Source organism: Phacochoerus africanus, chromosome 11 (assembly GCF_016906955.1).
Source record: "Phacochoerus africanus isolate WHEZ1 chromosome 11, ROS_Pafr_v1, whole genome shotgun sequence".
In the NCBI taxonomy this organism is placed as follows: domain Eukaryota; kingdom Metazoa; phylum Chordata; class Mammalia; order Artiodactyla; family Suidae; genus Phacochoerus; species Phacochoerus africanus.
This window is the reverse complement of record NC_062554.1, coordinates 85,831,745-85,854,376: the sequence shown is the minus strand read 5'-3', so window position 1 is coordinate 85,854,376 and position 22,632 is coordinate 85,831,745. Positions and strand designations below refer to the sequence as shown.

The following is a 22,632-nucleotide window of genomic DNA, read 5'->3' as shown; positions in this document are numbered from 1 at the left end:
GATCAGAAATAGAATTATCTGAACTTCATTTTCGATCTTTCAAATAGTTGAATATATACACTTATTAGACAAAAGACAGGTTAGTCTTTCTCGTATGTTCAGAAATAAGAATGATGCTAACCTGCTATGTTTATATCGAGTTGTTGACAAAAGTATCTAGAATGAACATAAAATTCGTATAAAAATTGTTACTGGAGTGACAACTTTTTCTCAGGAATTTTTCTTCAAATAATTCTAAATTCAGAATTCTTGGTGAATGTTTAATAGTTATGAATTGAACACCAAAGGCTTAAGATGCCATTTATACTTATCAGACATAAGTTTGGACAGTAATTTTTCTAATTTAAGCCTGAACTATAACATGGATTGTTCTCAAGTTTTTCTGTAAATATTCTTAAAATATTGTCTATTAAAATGGAATTCTGGATTTTAATCTGAGATACTAACATGACTGTATCACTGATAATACACAGTTTAAGAGTTCATTTCAGAAGCATTTTCATCTATGAAGTTACAAGTTTTTTTTTTTGTCGTCAGGTAAAGATCAAATTATCCAGGGGCGGAACTTGATAAGAAGCTTATGAATTATTGACTTACCCTTTCTTTAAATACTATAGACTGACTTAATCTAACATAATTATAATATCATATATAATAATCCTATAATACTAAACTGCAAATAAGTCAATTCCTTTATATGGACCAGAAAGACAAATATTCATTAAAACATATTATTCATACTTGGTGATTATTTTATTACCATATATATTATTGTATACAATTTTGTTTGATAAGGATATTATAAATCATACTTTAAACAAAAATGTATGCATGGCATATGTAAGCAGTAACATCTTGAGGGAGAGAACACCCATGAAAACATTTACCTAAAATTGAGTAATACTGAAAAACACTATGTGCACAGTAATGATTGAACGCTCTATAATACATTGGAACACTGGGGAATCTTCAGGTACTGGAAGAACCACCTGCCACAGGAAAAGATCAAATCAATACATCCACATCCTTAGAAGTATACATCATCTAAAAATAAATCCCTTGGTATAGCAGTACATAAAGCATTCTTTGTTTGGCACTTAGCAATACAGACAAAGGTGTATTTGGTTTAATGTGATTTTATTATTATTATTAGATAAACTTTAGTTACTTTATATAGATAAAAATATACAATATTTCTTTGAATTTTTAAAATTTTATAAGTGTATAATTGATTGTCATCATATTCACAATTGAAAAAGCCTATGTTTTTCACTAAACAATTCATCCAGTAATGTGTGGAAGAAACTAACAAAAATTATTTATATGAAGAATTTTAATGTAAGGTTTAAACGTAAAAATGGAGTATTAATCTGGACCACTGGTCTAATCATTAGTGACACCTTACGCTGGAAACAAATTATGAAATGTTTTAGACAAATCTATTTTTTCAACACATATATTGACTACAGTTTCAGCGTTTTGACTGAAAATGCATAGAACTGACATAGATATTTTGTCCAAAGTCACTTTTATATACATTAATTTACGAAAAAAAATGTATTTTAATACTATATCTCAGGTTGGAATTCCATGTTTTATTTACATGCAAAATGTGACTGAGCCTTTCAGATGTCATGTTTACATAAAAGAAAGGCCATGGTTGCACTTGTAAGTCAACTGAGGATGATAAAGTTATTAGTAGAGTGATTAATTTGCCTTACTGACAATAAAGGTCATTTTATCATAGAAACAACCTCATATTTTAAGAGAACTGCATGGTTACCTTAATACCAACTTTTAAAAGAAGTTGGATTCATTATTTGCTCTCTGAAAATGACACTAATAAAATATGGTGACTCAAATTATTTATGTGCATATAGAAGGTATGCACTATCTTTAAATGAAAGACAGAAATATTTTACCAGTAATTTTGTTCTTTATAAACTACACAACACACCATTCTTTTCACTCAATACTTTACACCAAACATCACTACATCCAGTCTTAACACTCCTCAAATATGAGAAAAACAAAGTTTCCACTGTACTAAGAAGTGAAATTTATAGTTAATATACTATACCATCTTAAAAGATTATAGAGCTAAAACAGTTTTTAAAGAATTTACACACATTGAAATAGGTGCCTTATAGAGCTAAAAATAAAACTGCTTCTTTTCATTTTCAGTTAATAAACAAACAGGGCTACATTTAACAGCAGATTTTTTTTATACTGCAACAGTCAACTATCAGGGTGGAGTTTTCAATAAAGACAAATGGTGGTCTATCTCTTACTTCTGAAAAGTTGAAACTTTAGTGCTGCTGTCTTAATATTTATATGATCATTAAAAATAATTTGGAAGGACATTTTTACTTTCAAAACTGTTCAATGTAAGGCACATGGCAACATTAAACTCTAGAAGCAACTAGATTATATAATAAATAATTATCTTTTCAATCATTATTTGTCCTTTACCTGAAGAAAGTGGGTGAGTAGTGCAGTTAAAACATGCCTGGACTAATTAAAATGACTGAATTTAAGAAATACTAATAATATTTGTGTGCCGAATATTATTACTTTTAAAAAGAGACAGTATATTTTATATAAAATATACTCCTACAGTGTTATAGATAGAAAAAATTGTGAGGCACTTACATGACCAAGGAAGGAGGAGAGTACTGAGAATATCTTTTTATAAAAGCACCAAACCACTCATTTTAACATCTGAGATAGAAGCAGAAGCTAAAAATGAAATAGTTCATATTTGGTACAGTAATAAGAATCTAGAAGTTCAAAACTCAAAGCAGTTCATTTTATTCTGACTTCTTATTTAAAACTGTCACAAAGTCCCCTTGAAGTTTTATAGATTCTGTGATATTATTATTTCAGAATACTGTAAAATGTAGATGGGGTCTCACTCCTCTGTGGGCCCACACTTTCAATTTTAATGACTATAGATATGTAATTTACTCCTCTTATAAAAACTTTAAAATTTGGTTTGGAGTAACAGAACAACACAGATCAATGCTTCCCTGTGAACTTGCTGATGTCCAACACTGACAGGTTGATGACTCAGTAACGGTTCACAAACTCATCCAAAAACCAAGGTGAAAAGTGGGCATGGTATTACAGGAATCCACTAGATGTCAAGTCAAGGAAAGGTCTGGCTTCTGACGGGTGAAGATGGGTGGTAGTCTGAGTGTTATTTATGCTATTTAATTCATTTGGGTAAGTTTCATTTAAAACTCCGCCGCTCTGAAACTGGAAACAAAAATAGCAATGCAACTTATTAGAATAGATCTTTCAAATATCTTCAGTCATTACATATATTAAAATGAATCTTTAAAATCTGTGTCCTGCATGTTGTTAAACTTCTTCAAATTCCTTCACTGCTGCTATATATATATATATATTTTTTTTTTTGTCTTTTTGCTATTTCTTGGGCCGCTCCCACGGCATATGGAGGTTCCCAGGCTAGGGGTCCAATCAGAGCTGTAGCCACCGGCCTACGCCAGAGCCACAGCAATGCAGGATCCGAGCTGCGTCTTCAACCTACACCACAGCTCATGGCAACGCCAGATCATTAACCCACTGAGCAAGCGCAGGGACCGAACCCGCAACCTCATGGTTCCTAGTCGATTCGCTAACCACTGCACCACGACGGGAACTCCTGGATTTTTTTTTATTATTATTATTATTTTTTTTACTGCTGCTACATTTTAAATCAGTCAATGAAGACATTCAGAGCACACACTCTGTATCAGTTGCATTTATAACCATTTGGTTTCTCCATTAGATGGTACAGATGAGAGGTATCACTATCTCACTTCAGATATTGCACTCCATACATTCATAGTATTTGATTAATGAATTGCCTTTAGCTTGGATCGGAATCGATGGTTCAGAGAGCACCTCTTGAATCATAGTTATATTTTCTGTCATAAGTTGGTTTGCTTTGACCAGATTTTATCTAAATTCTAGGTACCAATGAATTATATTGAGGATTACTGCAATGGACTACAGATAACCCAGAACTTCTCCAAAAGAGGTCAGTTCTGATTTGCAAGAATTTTTTTAATATTCCTAACATAATACACTGCAGGTATGATTTCTAGAACCAATTTTTTTAATTCCTAATAGGCTTTCAATAATACGTACTACTAACCAAAATAAAATGTTTGCTCTTGTCTTCTTACAATGAAATTAGTCTGATTTCCATAACTGCTACTGAAAAGAAGAAAGTTCTATAGGGTTTTTATAGATTATAGAGCCTTTGTATTTTTAGTTAGTGAAAATAATGGATTATAATCATACCCTTAAATTCTTTGAATGAAATTTACCTTTCTAAAATCTGTGTAACATCAGTGTTCAGAAATCAGAATAGATTACTTCTAAACTGTGTCAGGTTTTCAAAGGTAAGGTAATCGTAGCCCAGAAGATGGTAAGTTTTGAATAATTTACTCTCATCCATTGTAACACAATGTACACTAGCAGTTCTCTTTAAATATATTGTCTAGAGCAATGCTAACAGAAATATAATGTGAGCTACACATGGGATTTTAACTTTTGTAATTTTAATAATTCCTTAGAATATATAGGTCTAGTTTTTTTTGGTTTTTTTGGGTTTTTTTTGTTTGTTTGTTTGTTTGTTTTTAATGGCTGCACCCATGGCATATGGGAATTCCTGGGCCAGGGTCAAATTGGAGCTGCAGCTATAGCAACACTGGATCCTTTAAACCACTATACCAGGCCAGGGATCAAACCTATGTCTCCTCACTGACCAGAGCTGCTGCAGTTGGATTCTTAACCCACTGCACCACAGTGGGAACTCTGGTCTAGCACTCTTATTATCCATCAAGAAATAATACAAAGCAGTGGGGAAGAAAACACTGTAAAGAACTCATCCTAATGCCCTGTTTAAAATGCAATTTTTCATAACTTTTCTACAATTTACTGTACTCAATTTACCTACCCATGTGTACTTAATAACAGCAATGCTGTCAGAGAGACTGCTTGTAAATTTTAATGTAATTGAAAGATGTTAGGAATGAGGCAGAGAAAAACTTAACAGCCATTTCTGTTAAAAAGCTCACATACAGTCAGACAAACCATGTATATGAAATGTTGTACACCTGAAACTAAATGTAAATCAACTAAATGCCAATAAAAAAATTGAGCTTTGAAGATACTTGCTTTGAAGATATTATTTTTAAAAATTCAGTATCTTTTTGATGTCTGAATTTTTAAAAGGCCACATAATTTTTTAAAATTAAGAATATTCTAAATATATATTTTTAACTAATTTCACCTGGGACCTTAAGGCCATACTCATATTGTTTTAGTCCTTAATTCTTTCTCCTTTACAATTCAGGTAATTATGACATACTTGTATTCGTAACAGACTGATAAAGTAATGGCTTATAAAATCTATAATTAACACCGCCTGGTCACATGAATGCTACAGAAAATAGATTAAACTCAGTGACATGAAAAATGTGTGACTCATTTCTATTTATCATGGATGGAGAATCACAGAAAGTGTTTATTCAGTTTGATAAAACCCTTACCTTGTTGAGAAAGGCCTGTGGGCCTGGCATTGCTGGGCTGTACTGCATCTGGGCCACATGGCTGTGCTGAGAGTCTGGCTGGCACGAGTACATGGACACAGCTCCACCATAGCATGCCTGAGGAGTCACCATGGCTGACTGTGGATTTAGTCCAGGCTTTTGGTTTTCAGCACCTTGTAAACATGTGACAAAATCTTCTAAATTAGAAGAAGTAGTAGGGTACAGGGCTGGTTCAAAATTCCCCATAGAAAAGTCTAACTGTGGACCCTTGGGATGTTGTGGCAACACAGACTGACTACAGGGAATAAAGTTCTGTGTGTAAGGCAGAGTATCAATCTCAGATTTGTAGGGAAACTCTTGATTGGTTCCAGGTAAGTCTGGAAAGATATTATACTGCTGTAGGTCTTGCTGTAGGTCTTGCTGAGGACAACCAAAAGGCACGGGTTGGTTAGAGCTCCAGTTTGCAAACATGCCATTAACTTGCATATGCTTCATTTTCTGACACAGTTGTTGCTGCTGCTCCACTGCTATGTGCTTTTGATGGTGCTGTAGCTGCTGCTGCTGCTGCTGCTGCTGCTGCTGCTGCTGCTCTAACTGGAGTTGCTCCTGTACCATACAGCTTGAGTTCAAAGCCAAGGATTGTTGGTAACCTGAACCTCCAAAGGTAGACTTATTTAAAGAATCTTCCACATAGGTCAGAATTTCATCCGTTAAGTCAATGTCTCTGAAGTCATCTTCACCAGGAAAGTCAGTTCTGAAAAATTCCTCATTCTGTTGCATGTGTTTAATATCCTCAAAATCAATGCCTAGGTGTTTCATAATGCTGTACAAGTCACTATTTCTACTATCTGGAAAGAGCCCGGCATGATCTCCAGAGGGTGTCAGGTTCATTTCCTGGGACTGACCAATTTGCTCATGTTTCAGGACATTATCACTTCCCATTGGTGCAACACTCTTTTGCCAACTACTGTATTCATTCAGAGACTCACTGAGAAAATTTCTTTCGAAAGGTGTACTGCTTGAAGCAGGGCAGAGATAAATAGACTCATCTTGCTGCATCATGGCGCTCAGGAGGGAGCTAGGGTTGAGGGAATCCTTACTTAGAGATGACTTGGTAGCTGAATCTTTTCCATTAGCACCACTTTTAGTCCTGACTGGTAAGGGATCCACTGTGGGAGGAAAAGGGCTGGTTATCTCATAGAGAACAGCTTCTCCAGTGGCAAACATAAAAGGCAACTTCAGAGTTCGTTTTCGTAGATGTTCTTTTCCTTCTTCATCTCTAAAATTGTGCACAAGAAAGTTTTGCATATATTAGGATGAGTTGTATAATGTAAATTTAAAAGAAAAATAGCAAGCAAAATACACTATAGTTGTGTTTGATAGTGGGAACCATGAACTTTGAGAGGAATTTTTCTGATTAAGTATATAAAATTGTTTTTTTTTTTAGACAAAATTAAATAATTTAGAATTTCTCCAAAAAACTTAGTAAAACTTCATTTCACACTCAGTTTCCATCCCTACCTGAAAAAATAAATTCCAAGTGAAATAAAGATCTAAATATAAAAATGAGGCATGTTGAAATAAAATAGAAAACCCAGAAGCTCTAAAGGAAGACTGACATAAAAGAATTCCTAATCAAGTTAGGGCATGGAAAAATGTAATGTCTATAGATTCATATACTATATGTATATATATATATATATACATACATATATACACACACACACTATATGTAAACTTTAGTATTCCATCTCAGGTAAAGAACTCCAATGAGTCTAAGGCAAACAACTCCACAGAAAAATAGGCAAGCCAATGTGAACTAATTTACAACAGAAAAATGTCCTAGAAAGATATAAAAAGATGTCCTACCTCATTAGTAATAAGAAAGCAAAACAACCTCAATAACGAATAGAACAAGCAAACAAAATATCAAATGGCCAAAAACACAAACCAGACTAATGATACATAAAGAACACTATTCATACAACAGAATATGTATTCTTGATAAGAGCAAGAGCATCTGGGATTTTTCATCAACACTAACCATATATTAGATCATAAAATAAGCCATCACAAATTTCAAAGAGTTGAAACCATTCAGAGACTGTTCTTTAACTCCAGGAGGATTAAGCTAAAAGTCAATTAACAAAAAGACAACTAGAAAATCCCCTAACATCGAAAAGTATGTAACATTGTATTTCTAAATAATTTATAAATAAGGAGTTCCCGTCATGGCACAGTGGTTAACGAATTCGACTAGGAACCATGAGGTTGCATGTTTGATCCCTGGCCTTGCTCAGTGGGTTAAGGAACCGGCATTGCCATGAGCTTCGGTGTAGGTCGCAGACGCAGCTCAGATCCTGTGTTGCTGTGATTCTGGCACTGGCCGGTGGCTGCAGCTCCGATTAGACCCCTAGCCTGGGAGCCTCCATATGCCACAGGAGCAGCCCTAGAAAAGGCAAAAAAATTAAAAATAAAAAAAATAACTTATGAATAAAAAAATTGAAATAAATACTAGCAAATACTTTTAGGTGAATGATAAACCATGAAACCATACTTTAAAAGCCATACTTAAGCTACCAGTTTCCCTTTAAGTGCATACATTAAAAAAAAAAAAAAGAAAAAATTCAAATATACCCAAAGAGAGAAGGAAGGAAATAAGAGTGAGCAGATAAATGAAATGGATAATAAATGAACAACAGGAAAAAATCAACAAACTGAAAGTTGGATCCTTGAGAAGACCAGTAATATTAATGCCTAAAAATATTGATTAAAAGAGGGCATGAATTCCTAATATCAGGAAGTGTTTCTTAAAAGAATATCACTATAAAATTTATGGAGTAAAAAGAAAATAAGAGCATAAAGGAGAAAAATCATCATGCTAATGAATGTAGAGGAAGTATCAGATAAAATCAGAAACCCATTCATGATTGTACTTTGAATAAAGAGAAGGGAAGCTTTTAAATCTAAAACAAACAAAAAATCCCCAATATTTGTAGAAATAACAAAATACTACTTAAAAACATCATACACAATGATAAAACATTAAAGCCTTTCATCTTTATGGTTGAGAATAAGACAAAAAATGAATTGTCATTATTTCCATTACATTTTTCTAAGGGCCTAGCCAGTACAATAAGAGAATTAAAAATAACAACAACACTTTTGTCTAAAGGTTGAAAAGAAAAAACTATTTGCAAACAACATGGTATAGAGTAGAAAACCTTAAAAAAATTTATATCTACCTTAAGGTCAATGGATATAAACCGGTATTAAAAAAAATTTATATCTACCTTAAGGTCAATGGATATAAACTGGTATTAAAAAATCAACTTTTTATATATTAAAAATTGCACATACACTGTCTGGAACCATATCTAGGAATAAAATTAATAAAAAATATATAAGACTCTGGTAAGAAAAACACAACCCATTATTTAGATAAAGACATGGGTACATACATACACATGTATACCATGCATATATAACCATTCACCATGTTCATGGATTTAGAAGATTCAATAGTATAAAGATGTTAATTCTCCCTCAAAGAAACTATAGTTTCAATGTAGTCCCATTCAAAAATCGCAACAGATTTTCCAATAGGAATTGAAAAGTGATTTCTAAAAAGATATATATGGAAATAACAAAGGGTAAAGAAGGGCTAAGACTCTCCTCCTGAAAGAGAACAACAAAATTTCTGAACAAGACGGAGAACATACAATCAGAAATCAAGCCCTATCAAGATATGGAATAACTAGGACAATGGACTTTGGTACAAAAATAGACAATTGGACCAATGGAACTCAGAAACAGAAACACAGATAAAATCCCGATTGAAATGCAGTAGAGCAGGGAAAAGACGGTCTTTTCAAGACATCAATATTGTCAGTTGATGTTACCAGTCAAATGGATATCCATACAAGGGAAAAAAATTAATCTTGATCCTTACCCTCAAAGCCACATACAAAAATCAGTTCTCCAGAGTAGAGAAACATTTGCAATGCAAGTATTGGACAAAACACTCCTTTATAGAATATATGAAAAACTTAAAAACCACTGCCTGCTTATTAGCAAACATGCTAAACAAAGCACTGTTATATTTTTATTTTATTTATAGATGGCACTGGCTTTTCATCTTTGCTTTATACACCCTGGATAAACCCTTAGAGTTTTGATTATTCTTTTTCTGTAGCTCTACATACTCAGTTGTTCAATAAAGTTTGTTAATTATGTTTTCTCAATGCCCTTCACCTGTCTTCTTCTTTCTATACATATTAGCTTTTCAATTTTTTCCAGTGTAAATTCTCTTATAATTTATTGTTAGGCTTTCATATAAGAGGACTTACAAACAAAAGTATGAGTAAAATAAAAAATATAAACATGAAACATTGTGGATCTTTATGCTTACGTGAGAGGTCTCTGAGTTGCAATGATATAATCTGGTCTTCCATTTTTATAAACTAAGCGTGCATTTGACTGCACCCATGTCCATCGATTGTCTTTCGTAAGAAGCCTGAACACTGTCATGCCACTCTCTCCAGTCTTAATCACTAAAATAAAAAGAAATTAAAATTATCAAATCCAAAATCAACAAAGAAAATCTCTGTAATACTTCTGATTGTAATTCACATATCACCAAAGATAATAGACAACTTTTAAGCACAGCATATTAAAATGCCTCAAAATCGTTAGTTTTTTCCTATTTCACACTAAATTTATTATTTAAGTTGTTCAAGGAAAGATTAAGTGAGACAATTCTAGTACCACATGAAACTAACTATAGAGAGAATATAGAGTTTGGGGGAAAATTGTTTTCATCTGAAAAAGGGTTCATTTCCTACAGCTTAATATTTTAGTATACAATTTTAAAGTATAATCTATATTACCATAAATTTATAAATTTAAAAGGTTATTAAGAAAAAAACTCCTGAGCATATGGGGGTCAAGTAGTCATTTTTCATAGTAAACTACTATATTCCTATGTGGCAGCTGTAGAACAGTTAATGAATAAAGAGTGTAACAAGGTTAATCACAGTAGTATGATCCTGAGTAGAAGTTGATCCAAAAAGTTTCCCTTAAACACATTACATTAGTAACAATCTGAAACATGCACTAGAGTATAAACTGTTTTTGCAGCCAGGTTCATAAGGAGCTACAACTTACTCCGTACATGGTACTCAGCACAATAAAGCATATCAGCAGCGTGAATAAATTGATACCCTGTTCCTCTCATGCACAGCTCTGCTTCAGTATAGCCCAAAACAATTTTTCCTCTGTTTAAAAAAAAGGGAGAATAAGAATGAATTTAAAATTTAACATAAGGAGGTAGCCAACATAAATTTTTCAGTTATGTGCTATTTTCTGTACAATGCTGACATTCAGAATTTCACACTATCAAGTAGAAACAAACATTTCTCTAACTGTTCTTTTTTGCTTATGGCTGAACATTTCATGTTGAGACTTCTTTTTCTCCGGAACACCATGAAAATTATGGCTAAAGATGACTCTAATGGACTATACAGGTGAAACACAAAATCTTTAATTAAATTCTAGAATACTATGCTTCATTTTGAAGGGGAGGGTATCTCAAACCTACCTGCATTCCCATATTGGGAAGGAGAAAAGCAGTAACATATTTCAGTTATTAAACTTCTAGGGCTAAAAGTCAGTTTGTCCAAATTAAAAATATAAAAAAGCCAATAATAAACGTCATAAGGATACTGAATTTATTTATATAAACACATTATAATACAGAAATCACAATGAATATTGTAAGAATTATAAAATTAGGAGTTCCTGTCGTGGCGCAGTGGAAATGAATCTGACTAGGAACCATGAGGTTGCGGGTTTGATCAGTGGGTTAAAGATCCAGTGTTGCTGTGAGCTGTGGTGTAGGTCACAGATGCAGCTCGGATCTGGCATTGCTGTGACTCTGGCGTAGGCCAGCAGCTATAGCTCAGATTCGACCCCTAGCCTGGGAACCTTCATATGCCATGGGTGTGGCCCTAAAAAGACAAAAAACAAACAAAAAAAAAGAATTATAAAATAAAATGATTTATGAATGTGATAAAATCATTTTATTTTAAAAGGCTATGCTGCAAAGTATGAAATAATAGCTACTATAATATTATAAGCTACACTGTAATATTATATATTATATTATATTATATTATATTATATATTATGTATATGCTAAGACAGACTTACTGCAATAAAATACACATTTTGTAAAATAAACCTGAAGAAGTTTCACTTACTTGGCATCACAACCAGTAGGTGTAAAGTCTAGTTTGTGTTTGGTTCTAAAGATGAAATTTTTGGTTCTGATTTCAAGTATGGATGGTGGCTGAAGTGGAGTAGCTATTGCAAACAGAGCCAACTGAGGTGGAAGTATTGATCCATCTTTCCCTTTCTTGTTCTGTCCATGAAGATACTTCAACCTACCTTGAAAATTCATTGCCTTAAAAAATGAAAAACAATGATTCATTAAAATTAACACTTTAAAATGGTTCCTTCTTAAAAGGCTCAATCACAGCCATTTCCAGTGTTCTTGAAAATTCCATAAAAGTTCAGGAAGCTGACAAATGCTTCTTTAATTCCTTTCTCCACAGGAAGCCTGTTAAAAATATCCTAAAAGGTAATGGGGACCATCCTCAAGGGTTTGGTAAGTGATCCACTCCTTGCTTTAACAGGTCACAAGAGCAAGATGTATGTAGTTTTCTGAGCTTGCAGTTGCCCTATCATCCATGCCTAGCACAAGTCCATGCCCAATGGGCACTCAAAACCACCTAAACAACTGAATAGTCATATGGTACACATTAATTTTTAAATACACATGAGCTATATTTCACAGCTCAGAGTATATTTCAAAACTCATGGTAATCTTTTACATAGACATAAAACACAATTAAAAACAAACAAACAAACAAACAAAAAAACTGGAGTCCTGTTGTGGCTCAGCCATAACAAACCCAACTAGTATCCATAAGGATGTGGGTTTGATCCCTGGCCTTGCTCAGTGGGTTAAGGATCCAGCACTGCTATAAGCTGTAGCATAGGCCGGCAGCTGTGGCTCCTATTCAGCCTGTAGCCTGGGAACTTCCATGTGCTATAGGCTCGACCCTAAAAGGCTAACAAACAAAAAACCACTGAAATGAATCATGAAACCATATAAAGAATGCAGAACTCTATTAAAGATAAAGACTAAGTTTAGAAGATAGAGGAAACAGACAATTTAAACATGACCATGATCAACTTGGCTGCTTAAAACAGTACTGACCAGGCCAAGAGATGACCCTGTCATCAAAATCACAGCAGCACAAGAAAAACCTCAACTACACAAAGAAATCCCACCTCAGAAATACATACTAACTCATCATCAGTACTAGGAAAGTACAATTCTAATGTGGGTCAGAATATTATCTTCAAATATAAACAGACCATCAAAAATCATTGTTTGCCAATGTTTAAGATGTGATCATCTATTTCAAATTCCTGATAATTCACAAAAGCAATATGCAACATGCTTTGTGTTTTCTTTTGTGCCTGGGGGAGTACACCATCTTAAGGATACAGACAACCAAAAGGCAAGACCATCTTCTCCCTTAGCGTCCTGACTGAGCAACTCTCTGGTTATCCTACTCAGGAGTTTACATCTGTGTCTCATACCAGATGAGGAGGCTGCAGTCATGAACAGACAACCATTTTTCTACATGCCAGTTATTCCAGTCTTCTGGAAAAGGCCATGGTAATTTTTCTTTCTAGCAGCCATTCAATCCAAAGCTTGAAAGCAGTCTGCTGCTAAAGAAGGGCTACATCATTCTCTATTTTATACCTAAAAAGTTCAAAAAAAGGGCAAAATGCAGGTTCCATGTTACTGCACTCAGTCTTTGTTACTGCATACTTTTAAAGAATAGATTTTGAGTTGTGGAAGATATGTCAAAAAATCTAAAAAGATTTCTAAAAGTTGCTTTCCTTCATAAAATTATTTAATGAAGTATATTTTTATACCCCAAACTCAAATATAACCAAATTAAATGTTTCACTTTTGTTTTTTTATTTTCTAAAACTTAGTAAATGCCAATATCATAAGATTTTGTAACTTACCAGAAAGCCAGATGAATTATCCAGAAGACATCTTAGTCGGCAAACAAAGCACCTCTCCATAAAAGAATTTTCTGGAGGAAGCTGATCTGGGTTATAATAGGCTGCTGGCTGTGAGAGGCCACTTGCTTCTGTAGAAATAATAGTAATACACACAGACTGTCCATTTTGCTATAAAATTAAATATTTGAATAACTGAAATTTGTGTTAATTTCTAAACCAGAGTCTATATTCTGAATACAAAAACCATTTTCAGAAAAGAAAGTTAAAATAAATTACATTTTATAGAATAATATTTTTACTATATAGAACTTTACTTACTCAGTTTTATTTCTCTTGAGCTACCACTGTCAATAACTTATATATTTTCTAATACCCATTTTCCTTTATAACTCTTTCACAGATGAGTGAAAAAAACTGCTTGCATTGAAAAAAGGCTTTTTTATCCTTGTATATGCTAGTTTGCTTTTTTTATATTTGGTGCACTTTAAACACAGAACAGTTTATACACACGCCAGAATCAACTGTGTACATTCCTTCCCTTTCTCCACAATAGCATAAGAGTTATTTTATAAAATATATTACTGAGTATATGGCAAGACTTTCTCACTTGACATCATCAATGGATATTATCTCTCATCAGGCTCTCTGTGACCTGGTTCTGGCCCTCAGCTACAGATTCGTCTTTCCACTTCTTACCAACCTTTACCATGGAGTTCTATGCCCCTAAATGTTCCCTGCTTCTGGATAAAGAACTATATCAAAATATCACAATGCTATCTTTTGGTAAACATTCTTACCATCAATTCTCTGTCCAGAGTCTGGACACTGTGAAGGGTTTAACGCCCAGTGCAGCTGACGTTGAAATTCAGCTCGGTCTTCAGTATGGATCAATTCATACACACTCTGATGGATGACATCAGACTAAAGGAAAAAGATACAATAAAATTAACAAGTAGTACTGATTTTTTAAAAAATATGGCTAATTTCAAAACTTAGCTAGATTAGTGGATGCTTATTAGTGATGATGAATGCAAATCAAATGTAAAGCACTCCAGGCATCCAAGATAAATAAAAAGTAGGAGTTAACTTTCTAAAAAAGAAAATTTTAATGACCAAGAAAAATATATTTACCTGCTGAAACCCCAGGTAATCTTGTATAGTAGAAGAAGCATAAAAGACCAAAGCATCTGTAGTGACAACTAACACAAAGCCATTTAGAGCCTACAAAGGAAAAAGTTATAAAATTAGTAAATGACTAAATAACAATACTGTTACCCATCAATATGGATTTCAGTTAAGGCTCTTATTTTATTGATGAAAAACTTTTAAAATGGTTAAAATTATTACATCCTGCCAACACAGAAAAACACCACACACCACAATAGTGAAAAGAATCTATTCATTCCATTTGATTTAGCCAAAGAAAAGCTTAGAGCTAATTTAATACTCAATCCCAAAAACTTTAGTATTGATTTCTTCTTCTCACTCACGCTTTAGGTTTTGTTTTAAATTACTGTACATGTTTTTTAAGCAAATTATAGAAACATAATTTATTGTAATCTGTCACACTGCTTTTCAAAGGAAGACAGTGTATAAAGATGTTGATTAGAACCTAAAGAGAAATTTGATGGAGAAAATCTTTGTGCAAAGATAGTTTAAGCACTGATGCAGTCTGAAATTTGGATACTCTCAAAATATTAAAAAATATTCAAAAACATTTTATTAGGAAAAAGTATACAAATGGACTATACATAAAATACACATGTAATGCAAATATATACATGCAAGATAAGCATACAGCAAATGTAGTACGTTTAAATTTAATTAGTATATTTAGTTTCAACACTTTAATTTTATGTGTTGTTTCTATTTGTTCCCCCTGTACTATGCTGCTTTTTCTTTCCGTTTTGCCTGCTTTGGGTCAATTATTATTGTTGTTGTTGTTATTATTTCTTTCTTTTAGTTTAGAAGTTATACTCTTTTTTTCTATTCTATTAGTGGTTGTTCAAGTCCAATGTTAATTAATATCTCTATACTCTAAGGCAATAAAAATTGTTGAGTCCCCTTAAACATTCATTGTTATCATCTGCTTTAATTCTAAAGCCTTCACTATTTTCTGCTTGAGTTAAATTCAGTACTCCTTCTACTCTTTGCTTTGTGATCATGGTTAAACCTTTCTGAAATACTCTTCTTCATGTAAAAGGAGATGTGGTAGGGGTTTGGTTAAAGGACCACATACAGTTTGGAGTCAGACAAAATTTGGACTGGATTCTTTTCTCTGTCTCTTACCAGCTGCGTGGCATTGTTGTTTACCCCTTCATATTTTAGAGTCACCGTGTGAAAAATAGGCAGTTTATCAGATGGACATGATGACTGTCCATCCAACTCAGTCCCTGGCACAGAGGTGGCACTCAATCAGTGTAAGGCACCGTTACTATAAGGTTGTTGAAATGAGCAGGTAAAGATTTCCATGATCATGCTTTGTGAACTATAAAGAGCTATATCAATGATAGCAAGTAGTATATTCACCACTTAATAGACTATTGCATACCAAACAAGTCACATGCTAAGCACCGAGATTCAAAAATGAATAAGATACTGCCCCTGTGCTTATGATGCTCAGCCTACCCTCCCTTTCAGATGAGGTAAAAGAAACACAGTGACCGTCTTCCTTTTCAGTCTAATTCCCTTTCCACTTCAAGACCCCTAAGTCTACACTATACTTCTGAGAACTTGATTACAAAAATTATAAAGAGCAGCACTTTTTTTTTTTGGTCTTTTGTGTTTTTAGGGCCGTACCCACGGCATATGGAGGCTCCCAGGCTAGGGGTCTAAACAGAGCTGTTGCTGCCGGCCTACGCAGAGCCATAGCAACACCAGATCCAAGCCGCATGTGCGACCTACACAAGCACTACAATTTAACAGCCACTTTTCTAAATGTTTTTTATGTATTCAAGCACTTGAATTCCCTCAGCCATCGAGATAGGCGCCATGGTCCACTTTTAAAATTGAGGGAAACTGAAGTAAAGAGCTGCACAGTAACATGCCCAAACCAAACAACCAGGAAAAAGCCAAGCCAGGGGTAAATTTAGTCTGGCTCTAAAGTCTGCCCACTTAACTACCATGATGTGCTGCTTTTATGTGTCACTGACCAGTTATTACATGGCTATAACTCATGTAATCACAACTGGGATCTAAGGTCCTTGACTTCAGATATTATGCCTTATGATATCTGGCAATTTCCTCAGGATGAAGAATGATGATGGCACCCACCAGGAACTTAAATGTTACATGACTGAGCACCTCCAAAACTGAGCATTCATTAATTTTAGTTGGCAGTAACAGTATATATACATTACTGTATTTCCTTCATCTTGAAAATACCTTCCTTCTTGAGAAGAGTATCCACTGATCATATGTATATTATTTTGTAGAACATCATGTTTTTTGAACAGTGAAACAAATTCAGTACTTTGCAATAAGCTCACTGGTGCATGCCAGGTGACACAAAGATAATTTAGGGTATGACAGTAAACACTTTTAGACAAATGCTAATTGTCAGAAATAAAACAAAATAAAATAATATATACATACCAATTAATATATATACAATTTAATATATATATTAAATAATCTTAAATACCATGTGGAACCATCTTAATGGATTACCATCTTAATAAATTAAGATTATTTAATATGATCTTAAGTTTCTTACAATGAATTACTATATTAGTAAATTAAAAAAAGGAATTGATTTGACAATTACATATTAATAAAAGAGATTATTATTGTTCAGTTTTAGTCAAAAGGCTTGCCCTATCTACCAGAAAATCATGTTGAGGTTCACTTACCACTTAGTAAGGAAATAAACTGTGATTAATACTGTTATTTATAATTTCTACTGCTGTTAGTTCAAAAATGAAACTTCAGGAGTTCCCATCGTGGCGCAGTGGTTAACGAATCTGAATAGGAACCATGAGGTTGCAGGTTTGATCCCAGGCCTCGCTCAGTGGATTAATAATCCAGCGTTGCCGTGAGCTGTGATGTAGGTCACAGACTAGGCTCGGATCTGGCATTGCTGTGGTTCTAGTGTAGGCTGGAGGCTTCAGCTCCAATTGGACCCCTAGCCTGGGAACGTCCATATGCCGCAAGAGTGGCCCTAGAAAAGGCAAAAAGAAAAAAAAAAAGAAAAAAGAAACTTCAGATTTTAATAAGTACAGTATTAAGTAGCAACGGATAGAACATGCTTAAATATATTAAAATTACCAGCTAAAGTAAGTAATAGACATTGAAAAGATACCAGTTATAGTTTTATTTTTAATTCCTTATTAAGTAGTAATAAATGTAAGCTAATTGAGAAAATAAATATTTTTTAAGTTTTTGTTAAATATTGTATAACATTTTCTTTACGTGCTTCCTTTGTTAAAACCAAAGGAAAAAAATTCTTCCAAGTTTCAAGCCAAAAGGTATACTGTGCCTCTGGAAACATCCTCTATGTCTAAGTGGTAACTACTTAATAACTGCATCTGGAAATATATTCACATGCCATTACAGCAAATGCATGTAATGAAATATGCCACTTACACATGCCTACAATGTTTTTGGTCTGCTTCGTAAGAGTTAAGAGACAGGTATGGTTCTGAGAAAATCATATAGTATGTGCTATTTCTTCCTGGAGAGTAATCTACAAATGGCATCCTTTTAAACTATTACACAAATGAAATTAATTATTTTAATGGAACTATAATCTTGAATATGTATACATAAGTTGAATGTCTTCAATGAGAAGTTCTTGGAGTTCTTGCTATTTAAAGAAATAACTAGGCCTCTAAAAAATCAACATCATAAAATTTCATTTTTTCATATATTAGCATTACACCACTATTGCAGTTCAGATCAAAGTGGTACAAAATTCTGGGCGAATCCTAAATAAACTGGAAATACATAAAAGGCTGACAATTTATTTTCCATTTAGAATTGTTGTAATGATGAGGAACTATATTTACTATATTTTACCTGTAGCAAGAACTCGCCTTCCTGCAAATTCAGGCCTTCTCTGAATTTTGTTCTACAGTTGTCCTGGACTCCATTTCTGTCAGCTGGTGAGGACTTTAATGAAACTATGGAAAAAGGGGACAAACAATGCTATAGTAGATAGTTTTTAAAATAAGTAATTTCAAAGAGCTATGATAATAATTAAAAAAAAACCCTCTATACATCAAACAATTTGCAATACTAGTCTACTGGTACTACAATGACTAAGTACATAATCCTTTGCCAAAGGGTGGTTTCCAATGTTACCTGTCAGAGTCTTATGCGAAAATCATACAGTGAATTCATCCAAAATTATTTTTTAAGAGTCTGTAGGAGGTTTCAAAGAATTGCATGACACCGTTATAAACACTTCTCAGATTCTTGTCTATCTAGGAAAATAAGGTTCCTCAGAACCTAACCTATGAAAATATTTTTTCTATACATTTATCTTAACATCTGGGAACTAGTGGTAGCGAGGAGAATGAATCAACCAAATTCCTAATTAAGAAATACATGTCCATTAAGTTTAAGATTCCTCTGGTCTAGTCCTAGGGTAAAAAACTGTTAGTATTGTTATTAAGTTTGTATAAAATTTATATATCAGTTCATGAAGAATTAACATCTTTGTGATGTGGATCCCTCTTGTTCAAGTCTATATTTTTTTGTCCCACTAGACTATTTTAAAGTCATCCACAAAAAAGATGTGCACATGTATTTTTATGTGTATTCCCAGGTCTTACATCTTGTCAAGCGGCTTCTCTTTCACTAACATTCTCTAACTGCCTATGGCTTACCTACTTAAAGGGGAGTCTGGTGGCCCAGTGGGAAGCTTACTGTTGGAGGCATCATGCTGTAAGGCTAGACCTCCCCAGTTTCCCAACTCTCTCCCTCACTGTGTGTGTACTTACAGTCTGGGGGGCAGCACAGCTAAAGAGATATAATAATAGTTATCATTTACCTATTTAGCATTTTCAGCAGCACTTTCCAGTATTTTCTCAGATAAAACACGTGGACATTGGTACTTGAGTACCAATCTCAGCTCTGCCATTTACTAAATGTGTAAGCTTTTTGAGTCCATCCCCTGAAATGTGAAATGACAATTGAAAAAAAAAAAAACAAGAGACCACCCTGCAGGGCTGTTGTGCAGGATAATTACAATACATGTGAGGTAGTTTTAATTATTAGCAGTATTTCCCAGAGCTTATGGGTTGCTCTGTTATAAAGTATAAACTTTTAGACACTGTTGCAATACCTATTTTTCTGATCTTTTTTGTCAACCTATGATATTTAAATAAGAGAAACCATTAAGAAAAAACAACTTTGACATTCAAGATTTCTTACTAGATTTTTGGGCAAAGGATAATTTGGCTCAGTTATAAACTGGAGATTTATTAATAACCAGATTTTCTCTCATTTTGAGCAAAGCTTCACAAATAAAACATTTTCATGTTTTAAATGTATTTTCTGGTAAATCATCAGTTCATGTGTCACTCTGCAATCTTATGCCAAGTTTTTGCCTTTGCATAACTTGAAACATATCTCTTTGAAGGAAAAGGCCAAAGGCCTGGCCTCTGAATATAACAATTCTAAAAGGCCACAGAACAGATTTCCTTAGGCCAAAAAATAGTCTGAGGTAAATGAACTTATCTAACAGTTAACCAATACCAGAGGAAAGGCTTAATCTTTTCTTGTTGAAAGGTAAAAGACAGAGAGGTCTTTTCTACCCTGTAAGTTCTGCTATTGCTTACTCTCTGGTGTATTAATTTACTTGAATGCATTAAAACTTCATAATGTCAGGGTTAACTACATTCTACTACTTTTCCAAAAGTGCCAACATGGGGCACAATTTAAGATTCACTCCAAATATCAGTAAGATTTACTATTAAAAAGAAAACAAGAAAACCCAGATGCTGACATTATGAAAGAAGCAATTCATCCTTAAAATGGATAGATATTAAGTGTTAAATTAAAAATATACAAATTTTTGGAGTTCCCGTCATGGCTCAGTAGTTAATGAATCCGACTAGGAACCATGAGGTTACGGGTTTGATCCCTGGCCTTGTTCAGCGGGTTAAGGATCCAGCATTGCCGTGAGCTATGGTGTAGGTGGCAGATGCAGCTCAGATCCCGTGTTGCTGTGGCTGTGGTGTAGGCTGGAGGCTACAGCTCCGATTTGACCCCTAGCCTGGGAACCTCCATATGCAGTGGGAGTGGCCCAAGAAAATGGCAAAAGGACAAAATACATATATATATATATATGAATTTTCTTACAGATTTTTTAAAATTAACTTTTTTTCTTGGCTGTGTCTGAGGCATGCATAAGTTCCCATGTCAGGGCTCAAATCTGAGCCACAGCAATGACGATGCGAGATCCTGAATCCACTGAGCCACCAGGGAACTCATAAAATTAACTTTTAAGCAATGGCATTGATGTCAGTTCCTACAAGAGTTACTGGAATCCTGAGAAGCTTAAGAAGAAATGAAAGAGGGCATTCATGTACGTAATTTACTATTTGTTTCTACCCTGTACTAGGGATATTAGCCAATGTAATTAGACATAGACTCTGCCTTTAAATAGAGCTTATATAAACTATGGAAATTAAAAACTAGAAAAGACTGTCAAAAATATTAAGTATCAGATGGGGCTTAAATAAAGTATTAGAGGAAATTTAATTCTTTAAAGAGAAAAAATAAATTTTTTCAAACAATGCTTACAATTCTAAATGTTGGAGGGACAATATTTAATGTGTATAACTACTGCTTAAAGTAAGAAAAGTGGTAAGTGCATTTTGGGGAAGGATCAGTAGAGGGTTCTTCTAAAAATAAATGAGTATTTCTGTTGCTCTCCATGTTTAAGGTTAATAATCAGTTAAGAATTTAAGTAAATATTGTGCAATTATGGGTCCAAGAAGGGTACCCGTCTTATGTGAAAAATACTGTTTAGAAAATTTATATCATAGCCACTTGACCCAAATAATGTAATTTTGCCCTTCCATGAAGTTTTTACTCTACTTCTTAATCTCAAACCTACCACCTCTCCCTTATTAAAATTACTAGAAGATACTTTAATACTATTCACTTTCATGTGTAACATTTCTTGCCCTGATTAGAAAGCAACAGAAGAGTAATAAAATGAGGGAAATGACATCCTACCAGCTGAGTGGCCTTAAATAATTTCCTTAGTAATAATCAGTGATACTTAGAGTCCACACTGTATACCAAGCAGTTTGCATGTTATTACATCTTATTTAATCTGCATAATGTTTCTATGAGATTGGCATTATCGTCCTTTCACTGTATTAGGAAACTGAGACTTAGGGAGGTTAAGAAACTTCCCCAAGGTTCTAGCTTTAAGTGGCAGAACCTCAATAAGAACCCAGGTCGCCTGATCCTAAGTGTCTGAGCTATTATTAACCACCTCCCAGATGTCTCCCCCATGATAACTACCTGTGACTTTTAGTTTCCTCATCTTTAAATCCAGATAATGATACCTCCAGAGATATGTCCTTGTGAGGGCTGACATAACACGTAGAGTACCTGGATAATGCCTGATTCTATAGCCGCAGTCGAGGCCAGAGATAATGGGCTATATGCCGAGTTTACATACCCTCAAACCGTGAAGAAAAGTTGGTTAAAAGTTACACTCTAGTGATAATGGAGTATTTTCTCATCTCTAAACAGGGAGCATTAATGAGTGGCTAAGAGTACTGCTGTGATGACCATACATCATAGGTCTGAAGGTACTTCAAACTTGTAAATTGTTACACAAAGTATATGCATAATCAGATGCAAAAGACACTTTAATCATTGTACCACTGGAATGAAATACATGGAAATTCATAAAAACAAAACATAATATCTGAAGCAAAGTCATGAGCCAGTTCTACTACTTGGGAAGCATTTGTTGTACTGAACAGACATTTGT

General features: G+C 34.0%; 1 protein-coding gene across 1 annotated transcript in view; it reads right to left on the bottom strand.

Moving 5' to 3' along the window:
- Positions 1 to 734: 734 nt before the first annotated feature.
- AHR (aryl hydrocarbon receptor) overlaps positions 735 to 22,632 on the bottom strand; it is a 45,288-nt gene continuing 23,390 nt past the window's right edge. The window contains exons 3-11 of the mRNA XM_047752434.1: positions 18,690 to 18,793; positions 14,805 to 14,894; positions 14,471 to 14,594; positions 13,674 to 13,801; positions 11,825 to 12,027; positions 10,731 to 10,840; positions 9,976 to 10,117; positions 5,565 to 6,843; positions 735 to 3,258 (exon numbers count right to left, since the gene is read on the bottom strand). Of these exons, the coding sequence (XP_047608390.1) occupies positions 3,124 to 3,258; positions 5,565 to 6,843; positions 9,976 to 10,117; positions 10,731 to 10,840; positions 11,825 to 12,027; positions 13,674 to 13,801; positions 14,471 to 14,594; positions 14,805 to 14,894; positions 18,690 to 18,793 (2,315 nt within the window). The 3' untranslated portion in view covers positions 735 to 3,123. The remainder of the gene's footprint in view (positions 3,259 to 5,564; positions 6,844 to 9,975; positions 10,118 to 10,730; positions 10,841 to 11,824; positions 12,028 to 13,673; positions 13,802 to 14,470; positions 14,595 to 14,804; positions 14,895 to 18,689; positions 18,794 to 22,632) is intronic.